Source organism: Gymnoscopelus braueri (assembly GCF_963280865.1).
Source record: "Gymnoscopelus braueri genome assembly, chromosome: 23".
Lineage (NCBI taxonomy): Eukaryota > Metazoa > Chordata > Actinopteri > Myctophiformes > Myctophidae > Gymnoscopelus > Gymnoscopelus braueri.
The window spans coordinates 22,069,068-22,084,670 of NC_137625.1; the positions used below are offsets into that span (position 1 = coordinate 22,069,068).

The 15,603-nt window shown below is 40.4% G+C and overlaps 1 protein-coding gene across 5 annotated transcripts in view; it reads left to right on the forward strand.

Annotated features, from left to right (window-relative positions):
* magi2a (membrane associated guanylate kinase, WW and PDZ domain containing 2a) overlaps window positions 1–15,603 on the forward strand; it is a gene marked incomplete at its 5' end in the record, with an annotated part of 338,913 nt that overhangs the window by 236,792 nt on the left and 86,518 nt on the right. For all 5 annotated transcript variants that reach the window (XM_080420917.1, XM_080420918.1, XM_080420919.1 and 2 more), the window contains 2 exons: window positions 13,701–13,758; window positions 15,454–15,575. In XM_080420917.1, coding sequence (XP_080277043.1) covers window positions 13,701–13,758; window positions 15,454–15,575 — 180 coding nt within the window. The remainder of the gene's footprint in view (window positions 1–13,700; window positions 13,759–15,453; window positions 15,576–15,603) is intronic.

Here is a 15,603-nt window from a genome sequence, read left to right on the forward strand (position 1 = left end):
ATCAGATCATTTATTTGAATGAAAAATTACAACAAAAAAAAAGTACTTTATGAAAATACTCTTGGCACTGAAAGAGTTAATATAATATCATAACACTGATATATTATTGATTTCAGCTGTTACAATTCCAAACATGCAAACATGACTGGCTTTAATGACTTCAGTCTATGTTAGCTTAATGACTACTATTACAATTCTATTGTCTTTTTTGTGTCCAATGTATTTGTATTTAAGTTCCTAAAGTTAACATAAGTATAACTAAATGCATTTGAAATTAAATAAAAATGTTACTTTTCAGGATTCCAATAAAAAAAATGGCAAAAAGAAAATCAGGATTCCAATTCAAAAGTAGCAAAAATAGCAGATCCACAAGCTCAAAAAAGCGTTGCACTGCGACGCGTTTTGAGCTTGTAGATCTGCTATTTTTGCTACTTTTGTGTGACATACAGTAGAATGGTAAAGTACAGCATTAATTCACGAAAAAAAGTTAATAATACAGAGATAAGAGGTGTCTGCCCGACAGCATATGCAATGTGGCCCTCTGGAGTGAGTGTGGAAATATAGTGTCCCTCTCCATCATCAAAGTTATATACTGTATAGAGAGAGAGACAGAGAGAGAGGAACATTGACTTCAATGTTAGCAGGCTGATCTCGTTTTGGATGGCGTTCATGTCTGGAGGATAACCTCGCGCTCCACTCCAACGGCGGAGCGCCTGACTTTGCGTCTCCTCCCGACAGACGGCGCACACGTGCACGCCGAGAAAAGAGCTAGACTACAGCAGCTAGACACGTAATTACATGCTGGGTCCTGTGAGGCAGGCCCCGGTGAGAAGAAGACACGGTTATCATCACCATCTCCCCACAGCCCCCGCGCTCACATTTATGATGAAGCAGCTTTTCCTATGTGTTTCCCGTCATACATCACTGGTTACGTTAAGCCTTTAAGACCGGGAACGCATTTGTGTCATTTTTGAAGAAAACAAAAATGTGTACAAGTCTTTAAATATATATATATACATTTTTAACTCAAATCTTTGCTTCTGGGGGTCCCTGGAACAAAATATTTTGAGATGTGTGGGGTGGGGGGTTCTCGGACAAATACATACCATTTTGGGGGTCCTTGACATGAAAAAGTTAGAGAACCACTGATATAGAAACATATGTTTTTCAAAAAACTGGTTGGATTTAGAAGACATTTATAGAATCCCCCAGAAGCAAAGATTTGAGTTACAAAATTCGCTTTTAAAAAACATATATTCAAAGATTTGCACAAAATGTTCAGGATTTTTCAAAAAAATAGCAGATCTACAAGCTCGTAGCGCGGCACTCGGTGCCGCGCTATGAGCTTGTATATCTGCTATTTTTGAATAGCGCAAAGAAATCTTAAAAATGACACGCGACAGACGCGTTCCCGGGTCTGAACGGGTTAAGACAGAAGCAACGTTCAGCCACGGGGAAAACGTTGCGTCTCGGTGTCTGGGTTGTCCTCATCACAGGGTTCAGACAACGTTCTGTGACAGTGAGAGGCTGCAAGTTATTCCGGGACCCTTGAGTAACTCTGGGATTATTTCCAGTGGTGGAAAGTAACTATATTAAGCACATGTACTCAATTACTGTACTTTGCAGGTGGTATAATTCTGAAGTACTTTTACTTTGAGCTGTGTTTCCACCGTATGTACACACCTTCCACAGTTGTTAGGGCTGGGTAATACATTGATATTATATCCATATCCTGATAGATATTGTCTGGGATTTTTGGAGATTGCACTGACTATCGTGATGTGACGTGTGTTGTCTTTTCTTGTTTTTCATTACTTAATTTTTTTTCGAAAATACTGATGACAGCTGATCTACAAGCTCATGTGTTGTGACGTTTGTCATGTGAGCTTGTAGATCTGCTATTTTATGTTTTTTTTATGTTTGAAAACGAATATTTACAGTATATCCATCATCACAATACGATATTATCGTCACAATATCGATACCGAGGTATTTAGTCATTTTTTTTTAATTTTGTCCATAATTATATCGGCCAGCCCTAACAGATATACTGTTATGCACTGGGGTCCGGGGACCCCCAGGGGTCCTTGAGGGGGTTCCTGGGGGTCCCCAGCAAAATTACTCAATATAGCATCAAAAATCTATATTTTTTGAATATTTTTGAAACAGTTTAACAACACAAATCTTGTATGGGGGTCCCTGGCACAAAATATTTTCAGATGGGGGCCCGCAGCTGAATATATATTCATTTGGGGGTCCTTGGCATGAAAAAGCCACTGCTTTTGTTATGTAATGTATGTGTGGAAGAGGAGTCGCAGTGGACAACCCTTCATTCATCCTTGAGACTAATGCAGAAGGAGGGAGTAGAGTAAAGGGGAGAAGAGGGGAGGGAGGGGAGGGGAGGGGATATATTTGAAGAACATCCCCACCAGACGACACCTGAGGACTGGAGATTCGGAGAAGGATTTCGAAATGCTCTTGATTGGTGCGCGTGTGTGTGTGTGTGATGGGTTGTTATGAGACGTGTGTGTGTGTGTGTGTGTGTGTGTGTGTGTGTGTGTGTGTGTGTGTGTGTGTGTGTGTGTGTGTGTGTGTGTGTGTGTGTGTGTGTGTGTGTGTGTGTGTGTGTGTGTGTGGTTGCGCGCGTGTGTGTGTGTGTGTTAGCTGAATTAGCTGTCAGTATAATGCATAACAAATGTGCTATTTCCATCTTCATTATTGTCACCTGACTACTTCTTTTGGATCAATCTACTCTCACCTGTATATGCGCATCATTTGCCTTCTCCAGTGCTGAACTTCCCTCAGAATCTAGAAAGATCTGTCTGTCTTTCTGTCTTTCTGTCTATCTGTCTGTCTGTCTGCAGCAGTTGCCACACTGTATGGACAGCAGATAGGGCTCTTCCTCTTAAAGCTGCAATCTGGAACTTTTTTAGTGAATAAATGGTTATTTTGACCAATCTGTACGGCTAATATGATCGAACTACTATGTATGCATTGGAAGTGGTCTCCAGTACTCTACTTACTAAGAGTTAAATAACAACACAACTAAACAAACAAAAACGGTAATGGTACAATCCAATACAATATGATTTTGCTTATTGATGCAGTACATGCAACTGAAGCAAATGCATTTAAAAATGCTTCGTTAAAAGCTAAAGAGTGTATGCATTAGCTCCAAAATGACCTAGTTTTTAAATGGTTCTATCTGACAAAAATGTATACATCAAGTAGAGTATAATACTGATTCCAACCAGATATGTCACTGCTAGAATCCTCAACAAACTCACCGTATCCTCTGATCTGTGATGCATCATTATGTATCATCGTGCTTAATGTCATGGAACATCAGCCAAAACCTTTTCAATCCACATATTTCGCCCTCAAGCAGTCTAAATAGCATAATGACTCAGCTGTGATATTTGCAGAGGATCGGAAAGCAGCGACACACATGAGTCAATGAACATAAGTCAATGAACGTAAGTCAACATCAATAATTTGTGAACCGGTGAAACCTACAATTCATAAACCCACAATCCATTCAGCGAGAGAAACACTCTTATCTTTGTGATGGCAATCAACCATGCTGCCGACAACCTCACGATCAACTGAGTTTGCGTTGGGAGAGGGAGGCTATACCTCTCTGCCTGGAGGAAGTGCATTAGCGTTGCCGCGAGCAAGGTCTTCTGAAGCCTCGATGAGCCTCGTTGATTGATAAACACATAATGCTTGAAAATGATTTTTAACCCTTTAAAGGTAGGGCAAGTGATTTGCTTTGGTTAAAATAAGTGTTAAATAGCTCTATATTCTGATAGTACTCATTGCTATAGAGTGTTTGTTCAGTAACAGGAGTCTCCTTGTCTCTCCACCTCTTTATTAAACAGAAAATGCATTTTCGTTTCAGTTTCAGTTTCATTTCCAATTTTATACAACCAGGACAGAGAACTCAATCAGGATACAGATTAAGTGAAATTGGAAGTGATGACACTAAGAAATGAGCAGACAAAATTGGAACTAGAACACTAAACAAATTAAGCTTAAAAATGGGTACTTTCTCCTGATTGGCTGAGATTTTGACACCTACCGGAAAATGTATTTTCTGTTTATTAAAGAGCTGGAGAGACGGGGAGACTCCTGTTACTGAAAAAACACTCTATAGCAATGATTACTATCAGAATATAGTGCTTTAACCTTTTAACAAAATACTTTTTGTTTTAACCCAAACATATCACTTACCCTACCTTTAAGACCGGAAACGCATCTGGTACAAATGTCTACCAAATCCTACCAGTTTTCTGAAAACCATATGTTTGCTGTAATATCAGTGGTTCTCAAACTTTTTCATGTCAAGGACCCCCAAAATTATATGCATTTGGTCGCGGACCCCCATCTCAAGTTTATTTTGTTCCAGGGAACAAAATAAACTTGAAAATGAAGGCCGAATGGACAATGTACCTGGGTGGGGGGGGGGCAGAGTAGAACAGAAGGGGGTAGAGGAGGAGAGTGATAGACTATTTGAGACATTGAGGCAGGGCCACCTGGGGATGCTTCGCTTTACCCATTCAATCTGGGAACGCATCTACAAAAAGTCTTCTAAAATCCTAACGGGTTTCTGAAAAACGCATGTTGCCGTATCAGCGGTACTCAAAACGTTTTCACGTCAAAGACCCCCAAAATGATATGTATTTGGGCCGCCGACCCCCACCTCAAAATATTTTTACAATAGGGACCACCAGAAGCAAAGATTTGAGTCAAAAATGTTCCCTTTAAAAAAATATATATATATATTCAAATATTTGCACAAAATGTTCGAGATCTTTCAGAAATCGCAGATCTACAAGCTCATAGCGCGGCACTCGGTGCCGCGCTATGAGCTTGTATATCTGCTATTTTTGAATAGCCAAAGTATAATTAATGGTTAAAGTGGTTACACAGATGCGTTCCTGGTTTAAATGGGATAAGTACATGCATAGAGTAGAGCGGTAGTGAACCTGCAGAAACAGGCTCTGGTCTCCACAGAGGTAAGAGTGCGGTCTGACTCCCAACTGATGAGACACATGCTGCTTATAAATATTCATGAGTACAGACCACACAACAACTTCTGATTTGTGCACATTTGTAGCAGCCGTGAGTGTCTGTTTACATGGTCTGTTTGGGGGGCAGCACTCCAAAGAGAATACCCTGGATAAAAGCTTGGAGAGGATGTGGTATATATGTATGTATATATATATATATATATATATATATATATATATATATATATATATATATATATATATATATATATATATATATATATATATATATATATATATATATATATATATATATATATATATATATATGACAATACAAATACAATGACTATTTAGACCATAGCTGTAAAATATATAAAAAACATTGACAGTCGCATGACACCATGTAGGTTAATGCTGTGAATGAACCAAAATGAGGACACAGACTTTCCCAGTCATAGGATGAAGAGATGTTTTTGAACTGTGACTTGGCACGAAGCTGTAACTGTCTAACTTTTTGACACCAATGTTCTAGCTAGCTCTAGGCTGCACACACGTAGGTGTACACACACACACACACACACACACACACACACACACACACACACACACGCGCACGCGCACATGACACAGACACACACACACCCTACTCATTTTGTCTCTTTCATTTACAATATTACTCTACTACAACCTCTACCTGTGTCCCTATTACTTGATCATCAATTTGGAGCAAAGGCACTTTCTTTCATTTGTGAGACGTTTTTTTTCCTGTTCTATTGCCTATTAAACTGGATAGTTACTGTATGTAAAGTAGCTTGTTTTATTACGGCCTCTTTAATGCTGTTCATTAGATTAAATTATGTAGTAAAGGTTAAATAGATTCAACACATTTCAAACTCAGAGTCAAAGCGGATAATGAACTATCTGTGACCTGACTGAGTCAAAAGTAGGACCACCAAAGTTAAATGCAGCCATATCATTTTTTTATATATATTTTTAACTCAAATCTTTGATTCTGGGGGGTCCCTGGAACAACATACAGTATATTGAGATGGGGGTCTGTGGCCAAATACATATAATTTCAGGGGTCCTTGACATGAAATCGTTTGAGAACCACTGACATAGAAACAGGTTTTTTCAGAAAACTGTTAGGAATTAGAAGACATTTTTTTAATCGGCTTCAGGTCTTAATGGGTTAATCGCTTAAACTCTATACTTAGTTGACCGTCCGGATTCCGAAGGGGTCACAAGAATTGGGATGCTGAGGTTCAAGTGGTATAATTCCTGGGGTATTTCCATGAAAGAGGAGAAGCAGCATTTTATGGATGTTATGGAGCTGTGCCCAACAACACAGCAAACAGCAGTGAGACTGAGCATCTACTGTGAGCAGCCTGGACAACCCTATTTATTAAGGTTGAGAGCCCATGCATTATATCACCGGAGTGCACTGCTCACTGCCCAAGGCAGTTGTTTTGGTCTGCTCGCGACAATGCACCTCGGTCGGTCGTTCGCTGGCTGTATCAGCGAGAACTCTCATGAATCAAAACAAAATCATGAATCACTTGAACGTGCCGCTGTCTCGATGACACAATAGAGGATGTATACATTTTAAAGTGACAATTTACATGGATTCACACTTCCTCTGTGTTTTGTTCAGTTGTGGAAAGTAACTAAGTACATGTACTCAAATACTGTACTTAAAGGAGAATTTTGGACTAAAGTGTTCTTACCTTTTCTATGACGTTATGATATCTTAGGATGAATGGTACAGTAGAAAAATTTCATAACTCCACCCCTGAGCCGCCACAGCTTAAAAGGTGCGCGGATAGGCCTTAGGTTAGATCACATATTTTAATAGCTTTTTTTAAAAAAAAAAATGGTGAGATCTGACGTTCATAGTGACAGAACACTATGCAACCAAAAAAAAAGAAAAAAAAAAAAAACAGAAGTCTCGCTAGACGAGATTGAAATCTCGAGATTTCAATCTCGTCTAGCGAGACTTCTGTTTTTTTTATTTTATTTTTATTTTTTGGGACAGTGTTCTGTCACTATGAACGTCAGATTTCACCAAAAAAAAAGGAAAAAAAAGCTATTAAAATATGTGATCTAACCTAAGGCCTATCCGCGCACCTTTTAAGCTGTGGCGGCTCAGGGGTGGAGTTATGAAATTTTTCTACTGTACCATTCATCCTAAGATATCATAACGTCATAGAAAAGGTAAGAAAACTTTAGTCCAAAATTCCCCTTTAACTCATTGAGTGCCCAAATTATTTCTGGCTATTTCTGGCCAGTACGATTTTTTATTTTTTTTTCAAAGTAAAAAAAAGTGCTTAGGAAGCGAGATACAGCCTTTTTCAGTTATAAGTTAAACAAGGAGTGGATGGAGCTGCAAATCTTCAGATAATGATATCTTTCTATTTTTTTCAAAAACACGTGAAACACGTTAATGGCACGTTGCACCATAGCGCTAAAACACGTGAAACACGTTAATGGCACTCAATGAGTTAAGTACACTTTTGAGGTGTTTTTACTTTACTGGAGTATTTCCAATTTTCTGTACTTTTACTTTTACTCCACTACATTTCAGAGATACCTATACATTTGGGCCATTTGAAAATAGCCAATCTACAAGCTCACAATGCGTCGCATTGTGAGCTTGTAGATCTGCTATTTTCAAAATATTTGTATACATTTGAAAAACTTGTGAAATGGGACATTGTAAATAATGAGTACTTTCTACTTTTGGTACTATAAGTACATTTTGATACCAATACCTTTGTACTTTTACTCAAGTAAACTTTTTATTCCGGACTTTTACTTCTAACAGAGTATTTCTACATTGCAGTATTGATGCTTTTACTTAAAGGTAGGGTAAGTGATATTTTTGGGTATTTTTTGTTTTTTGTTAAAAAGGTTAAAGTACTTTATTCTGATAGTAATCATTGCTACAGAGCGTTTGTTCGGTCATAGAGGTCTCTCCAGTTTTTTTGTAAACAGAATATAGTACATTTTCAGGTACAGTAGGTGACAACATTTGAGCCAATTAGGAGAGAGCACTGAAAATGCATTTTCTGTTTAATAAAGAGCTGGAGAGACATGGGAGACTCCTTATATGGACAGGACACTCTATAGTAACGAGTACTATCAGAACATAGACCCATTTTACAATTATTTGAATAATTGCAAATCACTTACCCTACCTTTAAATAAAAGAATTGAGTACTTTTCCCACCTCTGGTTTTATTGAAGATTACCGGGAGCCACATAACCCAGATTGATCCTCCTAAAAAATAAAATAAAAGATGAGAGAGAGAGAGAGAGAGAATAGACAGGGACAGAGATGGAAAGGGAGAGGTAAACAGAAGTCTGGGAAAATCCCAGCGCTGTTTTATAGGACTGTGTTGGTTGCCAGTGCCACCCCGTTCTTCTCCGGGCCAGATTAGAAAAAGAGAGATGGGGGGGATGAAATATGCATGAGCATCAAACTTTACTTCAAAAAGGTCCTCTCTGTGAGAGTGCATAAGAAAGTGCTTCTCTCTGTCCCTTCCATGGTCTTTGAATGCCTGGGAGGACGCTCAAGGAACGAGCACACGCTTTAGAGGAAGGCACCGCGCAGGAAGAGGAGACGAGAGACCCAGGGTTGGGGACCATGGGGACCACATTAAAAGAGGGAAAACGCTACAAGGGCATCGTCTCTGTGCAGCTGATGGACCTTCCGCTTATGATGGCCCGATGGCCAGATGGTGCAACAACGCGACCAGAGGGACGGTCGCACACATTTTTCACAGATTGCGGGGTCCCTTTATAAACACATTTTTTATTTCAAAGGTCCCACCTGAAAGTTCCAGCCTCGGCAGTTCCCCCTGGATAAATGCAAAGTGGGCTGTGATAAGCTGTGGTTGGCCTGATATGGCACACACACACACACACACACACACACACACACACACGCGCGCACGCGCACGCGCACACACGCATGCTGCTACTAGTCCTGAAGGAGTTGGCACTCCATTGCCAGCTTGCTGACGGGAGTGTTTATAGACGGCACTCAGTAGAGCTTGACAAAAGAGAGAGAGAGCAGAGAGAGAGACAGCCCTCCCAAGTTCAGCATTTATCAGTGCACTACTCAGCGAAAGTAATGGGGTGTGTGTGTGTGTGTGTGTGTGTGTGTGTGTGTGTGTGTGTGTGTGTGTGTGTGTGTGTGTGTGTGTGTGTGTGTGTGTGTGTGTGTGTGTGTGTGTGTGTGTGTGTGTGTGTGTGTGTGTGTGTGTGTGTGTGTGTGTGTGTGTGTGTGTGTGTGTGTGTGTTCTATTCCAGCCATTACCCCCAGATAGTGACCTAATGGCCAGAGAGTGATGTGTCAAATGGCCTGGTGCTGGCTGTGTGTGCATTTATTTGAGATGTTTTCAATCACACCTGCACCTGAACACCTGAGTCATTGGCTTCCCTGCAGGTCCTTTCCTGGACATTTTAATGGAATGGTTTTTCATTAGACAGCCGTGCTCCTGAGATACATGGCAGCACTTTGATCTGTGTGTGTGTGCACATGAAACCCCCCAAGTATATGCATGTGCTTCAGTGACAGTGCTTGTGCCTTTTGTGTGTGTGTGTGTGTGTGTGTGTGTGTGTGTGTGTGTGTGTGAGTGTGTGTGTGTGCGTGCGTGCGCGCTCGCACATGTTTGCCTGTGTATTTATGGAGCTCTAGTGTAGGTGAGAACATGAAACACTCTCTTTCATATTTAATGAGTGGAGATGGGACTAAGGAATGTTGCCGTGTTCACAGGACGTATTCCCCTGGGCTGTCAAGCTGCTTCCAGCACTCACATCAATCAGTGTGTGTGTGTGCGCGTGTGTGTGTGCGAGAGGTTGTGCATTTCTGTGAAAGTGCAGGCAAAAATAGTGTCCTATTGAAAGTTTAATAATTTGTGTTATGGGGGTTGAGGCAGAGCATAATGGTACAGTACAGTACGTGCATTTTGCACTGCACCAGTACTGTTTTGATGTTTTTATCGTATCGGGGCCCTATAGCAGTCTATTAAGGTCTGTGTAACTGAGCCAAACAATAAAGTTTTTTAATATTGTATGTTGTAACCATACTGTTATACTAGACTGCCTCTGTGTTTGTGTCAGTTTGTGCTTCGGCTGTGTACAGTAGCTATGTTCTGAACAGTGGTGTAAAGTAACTAAGTACATTTACTCAAGTACTGTACTTAAGTACAGTTTTGAGGTACTTTTGCTTTACTGGAGTATTTCCAATATTCAATACTTTTACTTCTACTCCACTACATCTCAGAGGCAAATATCGTACTTTTACTCCACTACAATTATTTGAAAACTTTAGTTACTAGTTACTTTGCAGATATAAATTATACAATTTTAAAACATCCATTAACCGCTATTTTATACAAAGGCTATTCGAAAATAGCCGATCTACAAGCTCACAACGCGTCGCGATGCGACGCGTTGTGAGCTTGTAGATCTGCTGTTTTCAACCATTTTAGTACTTTTACTTTTGGTACTTTAATTACATTTTGATACCAATACTTTTGTACTTTTAGTCAAGTAAATTCTTTCTTCCGGACTTTTACTTGTAACAGAGTACTTCTACTCTGCAGTATTGATGCATTTGAGTACTTTTTCCACCACTGCCAAACTGTTATACAGACTGCCTTTGTGTAAGTGTCTCTATGTTTGTGTCTGTGTGTGTGTGTCAGTTTGTGCTCCGGCTGTGTAGCGATGTTCTGAAGCAGCATCTTGTTCTGTAACAGCCACGGGGTCCTGGGAGCCCTGAAGCGAATTAGAGCCCCCCCCCCCTCCCCCCTGTATGCTACAGTTTATTATTAGGCAGCATTATCTCCCCTATTATCTCATGCTCTCATCCTGATTATCCTAGCACAATTTGCTAATCAAAAAAGTAAACACTGCTTATTTTAAGCCAAGCATCTGGATTCAGCCAAGATGCTAATTCGGCCGGAGCCTCGTAGTGGTACTAAGATGCTAACGTGCTAAGCTACTGGATTTCCCCTATGGGGGAATTAGGCAAAATTATAATTGGTCACATCCTAGAATGGCTGCTGAGAGCTCCAAGAAGCTCCAGTGCAAGCCAGATGTTTGTTAGTGTTGGGGTACCCACCTGCATCTGCTGTGCTACGTAACCTTATGTACAGGTTTATGTGTAGGGCATCTGAGTCAGTAAATGACATCATCGTTGTCATAACGGACCCCACACGCAGTTCTGTCAGATTCACCTCTAGACTGTGGAACCATTGGCGCACATGTTTGTATGTCAGAAACTGAACAATGTGGGCTATTTGCATTATTTTTATTTATTGTATTATTATTTTTCTGTTTTATTGTGTGGTGTAGTATTTTTGTGATATGGATCTTCCTGGGTCTGAAATAAAGATTGAATTGAATTGATGCCTGGGTCAGGGTTTTGGAGACCGAGCTCCTTTGATCACCCAGAACAAAAGCGATAGATGTGCCACTGCTGCACGCTCCCTGCGGAGAGGGAGATGGAGAAAGAGACAAACGCGCATGAATGTCTGCGTGCCGTTGCATGTGAGAGAGAGAGAGAGAGAGAGTGAGATAACACTTCATGCATGCACACCCACGTTCGTATGATGAGAGATGACGAGATTGATACGGTAGCTGTCCTTTTTTTTTGAGGAAAAGCCTATGTTGTTTACCTCCTGGCAATACTGCTAGAGTCCAACGGAAGGCCACTCCAAATGGCTTATAAGTATTCCATCGTACGACCGTGAAAATCAGTTGTTTTCAGCAAGCAACACGACCATCGCACAGCAAAGCACAGCGTAATAAAAGCAATAAGCTAAAGGCCCTTGTTGTCCACGACACGGAGATAGATCTGCTATTTTAGAACATTTTTAACTCAAATCTTTGCTCCTGGGGGTCCCTGGAACCAAAAATTTTTAGATGGGGGTCCGCGGCTAAATACATATACTTTTGGGGGTCCTTGACATGAAAATGTTTGAGAACCACTGATACAGAAACATACGTTTTTCAGAAAACTGTTGGGATTTAGAAGACATTTGTAGAATCGGTCTCATGTCTTGGTACAATAATACTGATACATCACAGGTCACAGGTGTGTGTTTATAGATCATTTTACACTGGCTTCGAACATGGCTCAGCCAATCATAACCACGGAACTATCCGTTTTATAAATAGGGTTTAACCCAATCCTTCAATCCCTGGGAGGGGGGAGATCAGAGATGACTCTAAATGTATTAATCAGCTTACTCAACTCATTCATTTAAATTGGCATTTTATCAAATTATTCATTTACATGTTTAATGTTTCAACCCATTCCCTGCACTCTCTTTCATTAAGCCACACAGTATGAAGTTATAACATTTGACGTGAATACACTGCCTTAATGTCTTATTCTCATTCTGACAATGACTCAACATTGTCTAATCTTCTAACTAATAGGCTTTCAATTTTAACTATCTTATTTAATCTGTCAGTAATTGCGTTTGATCTTGAGTTTGTCGTTTTTTAAGACAAACTGAAATCTAATAGAAGACGCGTTGCAGTCGAGTCTGTGTGAACGCCTCCAAGGCTTGCGCACACTTCATATATATTTGTTTTGTGGCTCGTAATGTATGCAACGGGTTTCACATCAAAACGCAATATTTATATCCAAATTATGCACTGTATACATACTTTACAAATATACAATATGCTCCAATTCATATGAATATTTAGTGTTGTCTGTGATGTTCACAGCGAAGGATGCATTTGATCTACTACACTTACACCCTGTTCTATATTTTAGAGATGCTGAAAATGCAGAACAGGGTTCTGCCTGATTTATATACTTGCGCATCACGTCGCACACAGAAAATATCAGATCTACAAGCGCACAGCACTTTACACTGTGGCAAGTTATGAGCTTGTGTACGTCTGCTATTTTTGATATGTGACACTGGCGTGCTACTACAGTCAGTGGTGGAAAAAGTACTCACATTTTTTACTTAAGTAAAAGTACCAATACTGCAATATAAAAGTACTCTGTTACAAGTGAAAGTCCAGAATTCAAAATGTTCTTGAGTAGAAGAACAGAAGTATTGGCATCAAAATGTACTTAAAGTACCAAAAGTAAAAGTACTAAAATGTTTGAAAATAGCAGATCTACAAGCTCACAACTCGTCGCGATGCGACGTGTTGTGAGCTTGTAGATCTGCTATTTTCAAATAGCCTAGGTATAAAACAGGGCTGAAGTGGTTAATATATGTTTTATAATGTAATAATTTATATCTGAAAAGTAACTAGTAACTAAAGTTTTCAAATAATTGTAGTGAAGTAAAAGTACAATATTTGCCTCTGAGATGTAGTGGAGTAGAAGTAAAAGTAATGTAAATTGGAAATACTCAAGTAAAGTAAAAAAATACCTCAAAATTGTACAGTACTTAAGTAAATGTATTTAGTTACATTCCACCACTGACTACAGTATGTATGAATCCGACTTTTCTTTCTTTTGTTTTTGCTTGTCTCAGACCAACGACTTGGCGGTCAGTAGTGTGAATTATGTAGTGACACAATCGGTCGGTCGGTCTAGCAATTAATGACAATACAATGCACTGTAAACTAATTGATGAAGACGTGGTGTACCTGTAGAATAAACAGGTCCTTCATTATTGTCTCCTTGTTTGTTTTTCACAGAGCTTCCGTACGGCTGGGAGAAAATCGATGACCCCATTTACGGCAGCTACTATGTGGAGTAAGTCGTGGTGCATGTTTAATGTGTAATGGGGCTGTTTTTGATTTCCGCTGTAGCCGAGTGGCACGCTGTATTAATCATATTTATTACCATGCATGTAAAGTGCATTACATGGCGCTGTGGCCAGGATGCAGCTGCTCCCTTTTGTCTGGAGACTAATGGCCCATCAAGAGGATACGCGCGTGTGTGTGTGTGTGTGTGTGTGTGTGCGCGTGTGTGTGCAGTGTTGGAAAGTAACTAAGTACATTTACTTGAGTACTGTACTTAAGTACAATTTTGAGGCAATTGTACTTGAGTATTTCCAATTTCCAATACTTTTACTTCTACTCCAATACATCTCAGAGGCAAATATTGTACTTTTACTAACATACATTAACCACTTCAGCCCTATATACAGTACATTTCAGCCATTTGAAAATAGCCGATCTACAAGTTCAGAGCTTGTAGATCTGCTATTTTCAAAAGATTTTTATGCATTTGAAATTTTTAAATGGGACATTCTGCACAATGAGTACTTTTACTTTTGATGCTTTGAGTACATTTATATACCAATACTTTTGCACTTTTACTGTACATTTTGAATTCTGGACTTTTACTTGTAACAGAGTATTTCTTTATTGCAGTATTGATACTTTTACTTAAGTAAAAACATTTAGTACTTTTTCCACCAGTGTGTGTGCGCGTGTGTGTGTGTGTGTGTGTGTGTGTGTGTGTGTGTGTGTGTGTGTGTGTGTGTGTGTGTGTGTGTGTGTGTGTGTGTGTGTGTGTGTGTGTGTGTGTGTGTGTGTGTGTGTGTGTGTGTGTGTGTGTGTGTGTGTGTGTGTGTGTGTGTGCGTGCGTGCGTGCGTGCGTGCGTGCGTGCGTGCGTGCGTGCGTGCGTGTACAGTGGATTCCCTGCCTCTGTAGAGCAGGTGCAGTGGCCTCTGCTGATCCATTATGTTCCTCATTCAGCCACGTCATACTGTATGTCTTGCTGGATGCGTCCCACCACCGCTTTGGGTGTGGAGAAGATGTCTGTGCGGTGTGCAGGTTTATTTTTAGACTGCCGGGGTGCCGTACTGACGGGGAGGCCTCGTTGGTACGGCACTTGGCGATGCACCAGCTCTGGGGATGCTGTTATTTAGACTGACACGTACCAACACTGTGAATGAAGCGCCACACCGGTCTCATTACGTAAATGTGTGAGGAAGCAACACGGGAGGACGGAAGGGGGACTAAAGTGAGAGTTTGTGGGTAGGAGGGTTTGCAAAGTGTGTGTGCTTCTGCATGAGCAGGAGTGCGAGGGTACAATGCAGTCTCTGGAGAGAAGGGGAGCTACGATGACTAATTATTTCACTGAAAGGTTACAGTATTTATAGCCTTTAACTTTTTCTCCCCCCCACACAAACTAAATCCAGAGTGACGTGGGAGACGTGAGAAAAGGAAATAGAGACTTGGACGTCTTTTTTTTAAATATTCCAATTTCAGGAAACCACCCAGTTAATGAGTAACATTATTCTACTTTGGGAGCCTGTTTGTGTGACTTAACTCAGCAAAGCCGTTCTGTAGGTCGATTACATAATCTGGGACTTGGGCCACTTAATTAATCATCACAGCCGAAGCCTCTAATATAGCACCAGGATATTTTTCAGATCTATGTTGCGCGAGAGAGAGGGGAACCAAATTGCCTTCTTCTTTGTGTTGTCACACACACAGCCACATAAACCGAAGGACCCAGTTTGAGAACCCCGTCCTGGAGGCGAAGAGGAGAGTCCAGCAGCAGCAGCAGATGCAAAGCCAGGGTCTGTCCTCACTGCCCCTCCCTACGATTTACAGAGGTAAGACTTTTTTTTCTCTCCACAGTTT